Source organism: Leguminivora glycinivorella, chromosome 21 (assembly GCF_023078275.1).
Source record: "Leguminivora glycinivorella isolate SPB_JAAS2020 chromosome 21, LegGlyc_1.1, whole genome shotgun sequence".
Classification (NCBI taxonomy): Eukaryota; Metazoa; Arthropoda; class Insecta; order Lepidoptera; family Tortricidae; genus Leguminivora; species Leguminivora glycinivorella.
This window is the reverse complement of record NC_062991.1, coordinates 14,189,613-14,197,435: the sequence shown is the minus strand read 5'-3', so window position 1 is coordinate 14,197,435 and position 7,823 is coordinate 14,189,613. Positions and strand designations below refer to the sequence as shown.

General features: G+C 39.8%; 2 protein-coding genes across 2 annotated transcripts; both read left to right on the top strand.

Annotated features, from left to right (window-relative positions):
- Positions 1–2,078: 2,078 nt before the first annotated feature.
- Positions 2,079–4,532, top strand: LOC125237333 (proline-rich protein 36-like). The gene is made up of 4 exons (XM_048144326.1): positions 2,079–2,235; positions 2,662–3,061; positions 3,625–3,889; positions 4,509–4,532. Exons 1-4 carry the CDS (start codon positions 2,214–2,216, stop codon positions 4,530–4,532), a joined length of 711 nt encoding a protein of 236 aa, XP_048000283.1. The 5' UTR covers positions 2,079–2,213.
- LOC125237355 lies at positions 3,760–6,864 on the top strand. The gene is made up of 2 exons (XM_048144355.1): positions 3,760–3,889; positions 5,697–6,864. Exon 2 carries the CDS (start codon positions 5,757–5,759, stop codon positions 6,723–6,725), a length of 969 nt encoding a protein of 322 aa, XP_048000312.1. The 5' UTR covers positions 3,760–3,889; positions 5,697–5,756; the 3' UTR covers positions 6,726–6,864.
- Positions 6,865–7,823: the final 959 nt, after the last annotated feature.

Genomic DNA, 7,823 nt, shown 5'->3' with positions numbered 1-7,823 from the left:
AGCACAAAAAAAAATCCAAATCCAAAAAAAAAAGTGGGGTGGACAACTTTGAAACAAATGGCCCATTTAATGATAGGTACCAAGTTTCTCGTTCTAATTCTGAATGTAATTTTCTTCTCGACTATTTATTTTTGTTCAATGTAACGTTGGTAGATTTTAAATTTACAACCACATAAAAGTAGTGGATTATCTTGTTCGCTCAATAAATCAGATTGATGGCCACGTTTTTAACTGATTTATTTTTGATTTCTTGAAAATTGATATGTATGGTTTATTTTATACATCGTGATCTTCCTGCCTCACACAGCTAAACCACACCTCGGACACTGGCAGTCAAATATAATATGAAAGAGGCGCGTTCCTAGCACACATTCTAAGCTCGTGTAGGTGATCGCGTACCATGCTTGTATGAGTGAAATATGACACGTCGACTGTTCGCGTTTTTGACAGGCGGTAACTGTGAGGTAACCTAGAGGCACTTTCAGCGGGGAGCGAGAGTGGCCATACTGTACAATAGTACTCTTTCTTATACTGTGGCTAAACTGTGGAATTAACTATCGTCTGCAGTATTTCCGGACCGATACGACTTTCAATCCTTGAAGGAACGTGCGTACACCTATCTTAAAGGCCGGCAACGCGCCTCCAACACAGAGTGTTTCAGTTGTTCATGAGCGGCAGTGATCGCTTACCATCAGGCGACCTGTCTGCTCGTTTGCCTCCTATCGTATAAATAAATAGCAAGTAACTTTGGATTCACACTGTATTCACACTGTATTCACACTGTGTAACACGTAGTTTTTTTACGATATGTCTGTAAAATTAAAACTAATTAAGTATAACAGTGTGGTGACGGATTAAGAATTTCACCACCCCCTTTCTTCCCGTGGGTGTCGTAGAAGGCGACTGTGGGATATGGGTTAAATTGTGGCGTAGGCGACAGGCTGGCAACCTGTCACTGCAATGTCACAGTTTCGTTTTCTTTCAACCCCTTATTTGCCAAGAGTGGCACTGAAACCTGAGTAGTTTCATGTGCTCTGCCTACCCCTTCATGGGACACAGGCGTGATTGTATGTATGTATGTATAATAGTTTAACTGGACTTTGAGATATCAACTTTTTATTGATATAATATTAGATTTTTAAAGTTAATCCTTAATGTAAGATTAATAATAAGTACAGTAAAAGTTTATCTTATAAACATTAACTTTAATTATAATAACTTTTTTTTTATTTATTTTTTTTATACTACGTCGGTGGCAAACAAGTATACGGCCCGCCTGATGTAAAGCGGTCACCGTAACCTATGGACGCCTGCAACTCAAACAGTGTCACATGCGCGTTGCCACCCCATTAGAAACTTGTACATTCCCTTTTGCTGTGTTAAGTACACAGCAAAAAGGAGTGTACAAGTTCTAAGGAGGGTTCGGGTTGCCGACGACTCAAAGGACAATAAACGGAACAAGTTAGTTCCGTAAGTCCTCCCGTCATCAGCACACCGCACCCCCGTTGAGCTCTGGCAGCCTTACTCACCGACAGGAACACAACACCACATAACTGTAAAAAATGCATTTTTAGTCTCATAACTACGTAGCTTTTTCAGAATGACAATACACAATCAATCAATCAATTCTTTATTTTTTTTATGAAATAGGCAGCAAACGAGCAGACGAGCCGCCTGATGGGAAGCAGTCATCGCCGCCCATGGACATAAGCAACATTATTTTGTTAAACATAGGTTACAGAAAAGGTGGTAAATAGACTATTATACTTCGTGTATCAATCGAGGATGATATTCTGGTTTACATGCAGCAGTACGAGGAATCGTACCATCTTCGTCACACATTCAGAGTTATAACAACCTAAAAAGGAATCCTTAATAGTGCCGTCTCGCTCATGCCCTTTACCGTGAGAACCCCGGCTGCGCGGCCGCCGCCGGCGCGGGGTTTGCACAACTACCTCATTCTTTAGAGTCTACATTACGTGATTTTGTGCCATCTAAGTCACACTTAAATTTTTTCATGAAAATAAATTAAGTAGTGCCAAGTGTTCAGTGATTTTTCAAGATACACAATGGGAAAAAGGAAACGCTCAAGGGATGAAGATTATTCTAACATACTCCGAAAGGTTAAAAAGTTAGAAGCAAAATTAAGGCGTCGGCGCCGTTCATTTTCTACATCGTCTGAGAGTGACTACGAGCATCGACGTTATTATGAAATGGACAATATGGATATTCAAGGTAATTAAAATACAACGTGTCTTTGTTCTCCACTCCACGTAAATCGTGATGAGTATTTAAACCCCACTTTAATAGTGAGGGGAACGAACATAGACTATAATCTCCACTAAATGTGTTGAGACAGTTAACAGTATACAACTATTTCCTCCACTAAACGTGTCGAGGCAGTTTTTCAAACATACATAGGTATACCCATATTCCTCCACTAAATGTGTCGAGGCAGTTTACAAGCATATACCTTATCCCTCCACTAAATGTGTCGAGGCGGTTTACAGTATCGAGGCGGTTAACAATCATATTCATTTATACCTATTTTCTCCACTAAATGTGTTGAGACTCCACGTAAATCGTGTTTCTTGTTTGGGCCCCACTTTAAACAGTGACGAGGCAAATATCTACATTATTACCAAATAATTTTTTTTTTAGGAGATGAAATCATAGATTTGGACGAAGTGGGTGTTCATTCTCAGCCTACCCACAATGAGATAGATTACGCCGCCCCCTACCCGCCGCCGCCATCGCCTTCGAGCGCGCAGCCCGCATCGTTCGCGGAGCGCGTACCGTCAGCGCACGCCGCGCCCGCGCCCGCGCCCCTCGCGCAAGCGGCGCCGCCCGGTGCATTGTCTGCGCCGACCGTACCGCCACAGTCCGAGCCGTGCGCCCTAAGTGCGCTCGCTGAGTGTTCTGCGCCGCCCGTGACGAGTGCGCCGCCTATGCAAGATGACGTTCCAACTGCGCCTAGTGCGCCGTCTAATGTGATGTATAACCAAACTCCTAATATTAACTGTATATCGAAGATAAATACAGACGAGGCTCTTACAGATGAGTATGTACCGTCGCTAGATCCGGAAATACTTCAATTGCTAGGCGACGACCCTACTACGGAAAAAAAATACGGTGCTGATTTGCATAAGGATATTGCCTCAAGATGGGCACATATATATTCTAATGGTTTGCCTAAAGAGGTCCAATTGGAGCTTGCAAAAAATTATTTGCCGCCAAAAAATTGCCCAAATATTACTGCCCCTAAACTTAATCCCGAAATTAAAGCAGCTCTTTCTGAAATAAACCTCAAGAAAGATTTATACAGTCAAAGTAAACAAAATCAGATTTCTACAAGTCTTGCTGCCATAGGACAAGTTCTCAATTGGGCCCTTTTACCAAACAATAATATGCCCCAAGACATAATAAAAGCTTTAGGCGATGCTGGAAGATTAATATGTGACATTCATCATAGAAAATCCCTGTCGCGCCGTTATGCGATATTAAATATTTTAAACAAAAATGTGAGGGATGCTCTCAAGGACACTCGATGCGACGAATATCTCTTTGGCAACGACCTGAGTGATCATATCAAGTCATCTAAGGCAATAAACAAAACTGGTTCAGACATGAAGTTTACACCATTACGCCCTGCATACAGGCCGCCTGCAACACAGTTTCAGCGGGGAGCTTTAAACTCGAGGGGGGCGCCGCCGCGCATACCTGCAGCGACCGAGCCGCGGCCGACCCACGCGCCCGCGCCCCACCGGCCGTACCGCCAGCAGGAGCGCCGCCCGCCGCCAGCGCCGGCGCCGAGGGGTCGCCGCTACAGCAGCTACACGCGGCACCAGCACTACCAGCGCACGGGCAGGCGTTAGCAGAGGATCTCCAGGTACCTATTGCTGGTCGCTTAAAGTATTTTTATCATAAATGGTGTGAAATTACTGACGACCCTACTATTTTGAGTTGGATTAAAGGATATAAAATTCCTCTTATAGACAGACCGGTTCAAATGATACAACCGATGAACAGTGTTTGTCATGGTCATAAACAGGCTGAAATTATTGATGGTTGTATTTAAGATCTCTTAGATGCGAATTATGTATCACCATGTACACCATGTGAAGGACAGTTCGTTTCGCCTATTTTTACTGTATCAAAACCTAACGGCAAGCACCGATTCATATTAAATTTGAAGCAACTTAACACATATGTCAAAGTTGAACACTTCAAAATGGAAGATTATCGAACTGCACTTAAATTGCTTGACCATAATTATTTTTTAGCAACCTTAGATCTGACAGACGCTTACTTTCTAGTACCTATAGATGAGAATGACAGAAAACTGTTGCGTTTTCAATGGAATAATCAAATGTACGAATTTAATGTACTTCCGAATGGCTTATGTTCGGCGCCTTACGTTTTTACAAAAATATTAAAGCCAGTACTAGGATACTTACGCTTGTCAGGACATTTGTCAGTAAATTATTTAGACGATTTTTTGTGCATAGGGAGATCTTACAATGAGTGCTTAACAAACGTTAACAATTTACGTTGCGTTTTAGAATCGCTAGGATTTGTCATTAACTTCGCTAAAAGCGAACTGATACCAAAACAGATTTGCAAATTTCTAGGATTTGTTTTTAATACCACGGACATGACTATTTTTTTACCTGACGAGAAAAAACAGCGCATTAAATCTCAAGCCTTAGAACTTTTGTGTAAAAATAAATGTACAATTCGATATTTTGCTGAATTTTTAGGACTTTTAACCTCTGCCTGCCCAGCTGTTAGTTATGGTTGGATGTATACGAAGTTATTTGAACGAGAAAAACTTTTAGCTCTTGGTGATTCACAAAATTATAACAAACAAATGACGATACCAAATAATATAATACAAGATTTATTATGGTGGAAAGATAACATAGAGTCGTCATTTTCACCTATTCGAAAAAATAATTATTTACTTGAAATCTTCAGTGATGCATCTAACACCGGCTGGGGTGTAGCATGCAAAGGTCAAAGTACAAGTGGCAATTGGTCAAATGCACAAATGAAATTACACATTAACACGTTAGAACTGTTAGCCGCGTATTATGGTATTAAAATTTTTGCCGCGGGTCTACAAAATTGTAATATATTGTTGAGAATAGACAACACAACTGCCATATGTTACATTAACCGCATGGGCGGTGTTCAGCACCCTCATTTAAATGAAATTTCTAGGAAAATATGGCAATTGTGTGAAAGTCTAAACATTCATGTCTTTGCATCCTACATTCGATCTTGCGAGAATATAATAGCAGATAAGGAATCTCGTCGAATTAACATAGACACCGAATGGGAGATTTCAGATGAAGTATTCACTCAAATGTGTAGATTATTAGGAAACCCAACATTTGACCTATTTGCCAGTGCACAGAATTACAAATGTCAAAGATACGCTTCATGGAAACTTGACCCTTATGCTGAAATAGTAGACGCGTTTACCTTCAACTGGCAGGGAATTTTCTTTTACGCCTTCCCTCCATTCAGTCTAATTACCAGACTGTTAGAAAAAATTAAATTAGATAAAGCAGTCGGTATTGTAGTAGTACCGTACTGGCCATCACAGCCATGGTTTCCCTTGTGGTCCAGGCTTGTTGTTTCTGAAAAATATTTTTCGGCCCTCATATGTATTTGTTACACTCTCCTTTCAGAGTCTGTCATCCGCTTCATGCGAGCCTTATCCTGGTGGCAGCGAAATTATCAGGCAATCTATGATCAAGCGCGGGGTCCCACAAGCATCCTTGGACGTAATGATGGCCTCCTTTGCTAAAAATACTTTAAAGCAATATAGTAGTTCTATCAAATGTTGGTGGTATTTTTGTAAAACAAATAATGTTGATTTATATAATGCTGATTATACTAAGATTATAGCGTTCCTAACTACAAAACTTAATGAAGGCGCCAGTTACAGTAGTTTAAATATACATAGGTCCGCTTTGTCTATATTATTAGGTTCAAATGCGACTTCAAATGATAACATTAATCGATTTTTTAAAGGGGTATTTAGATTAAACCCTCCAAATCCTAAATATCAATCAACTTGGGATACAAATGTTGTATTAAATTATTTATCGAATGTATACCCTTACGATAACATAGCACTAGCTGATTTGACATATAAGACTTGCGCGCTTTTAGCTATAGCGTCTGCTCAAAGAATGCAAACGATTAGTTTAATTAAGCTTCAAAATATTAAAATACAAAATGATGCAATTGTTATTAAAATATCTGATTTTATTAAAACATCGCGGCCCGGAACCTACCAACCACTCATCAGATTACCTTTCATTTTAGAGAGGCCCAGTGTTTGTCCAGCTTTGGCACTTCGAAATTATATAGATAAAACTAGGGCTTTACGGTCAAATCATTCGGAAGGAAATCTTTTTATTAGTACCCGAAAGCCTCACAAAACTGTAGGTTCACAAACGTTAGCACATTGGGTAAAACATGTGTTAGAGAAAAGCGGTGTTGATATAACATTATTTGGAGCTCACAGTACGCGTGCAGCGTCCACATCGGCCGCGCACAGCTCCGGAGTTAACCTGGAAGTGGTTCGTAAGGCTGCGGGCTGGAGCGATACTTCTAATGTATTCCTTAAATATTACTGTCGGGAAGTAGTACACACTGATAAAGACCAATTTGTTAATGCTTTATTTAGGAACGATTTGGATGAGAACTAGATAAATTACTTTTATTTTATTAAGTGTTTATATACTTAAGAAAACGATAAATGTATTTTTATACTAGTTTTTGTAAACCGTTGAAAGTATACATTTACATGTACCTACATTACCTGATTGATCTCGATATTTACTAATGTTTGTTTCAATTATTGTTACTAAATACTATAATTAATATGATTATATTGAGTTGGTTTTTCGACATTTTAGTTTATTTTCTGAGCTGATGTTATGCTCTAAACATCTGCATGTAAACCAGAATATCATCCTCGATTGATACACGAAGTATAATTAATAATCAAACGAACTTACCTGTGAAGTTTGATTCCAATTATACGAGTGTATCAATCGAGGATGATATAAACTCCCCATCCCGCCCATTACCCCAGAAAATTAAACTAAAATATTCTCAGTATAGCACAAAATACGATAATGTAGACTCTAAAGAATGAGGTAGTTGTGCAAACCCCGCGCCGGCGGCGGCCGCGCAGCCGGGGTTCTCACGGTAAAGGGCATGAGCGAGACGGCACTATTAAGGATTCCTTTTTAGGTTGTTATAACTCTGAATGTGTGACGAAGATGGTACGATTCCTCGTACTGCTGCATGTAAACCAGAATATCATCCTCGATTGATACACTCGTATAATTGGAATCAAACTTCACAGGTAAGTTCGTTTGATTATTAAATGTCAGCGCTATTCTATGTTTTACCCACTATCAAAGAGGATCGAGTATTATAGAGAGTTACTGTCAAAGTAAAATGTGTAATCACAGTGCATAGACTGCCATCTCTCGACACAAGCTTAAAACTTTTTAACCTCAGTTTTGACAATTTGGCCCATATTGTTAGCTCGATTTGTGTTAAAATGTCAAATATTAGTATTAGCGCCATCTAGCCGAACGTTCCCCAAAGGCCACCGTACCTTTTTCTCTATGGCTTTGAGGTACGTTTTTTCTTAGACTTTATCCGTCTATACGGAGTTACATATTTACGTCTATTTATTTACGTCTTTGCCCACTATGCAGGTGTACAAAATTGTCTCGTGCGATTATCAAGGCGATATTAAATTAAACAAATAACACACGAGCGTATAAAAT

Excerpts from the sequence above, each read along its gene's own strand:
- LOC125237333 (XM_048144326.1), top strand. The coding sequence starts at position 2,214 with ATGGACAATATGGATATTCAAG. Across the intron at positions 2,236-2,661 it reads GGACAATATGGATATTCAAG|GAGATGAAATCATAGATTTG; the intron begins GTAATTAAAATA and ends TTTTTTTTTTAG. Across the intron at positions 3,062-3,624 it reads GACGAGGCTCTTACAGATGA|ACATGAAGTTTACACCATTA; the intron begins GTATGTACCGTC and ends AAACTGGTTCAG.
- LOC125237355 (XM_048144355.1), top strand. The coding sequence starts at position 5,757 with ATGATCAAGCGCGGGGTCCCACAAGCATCCTTGGACGTAATGATGGCC.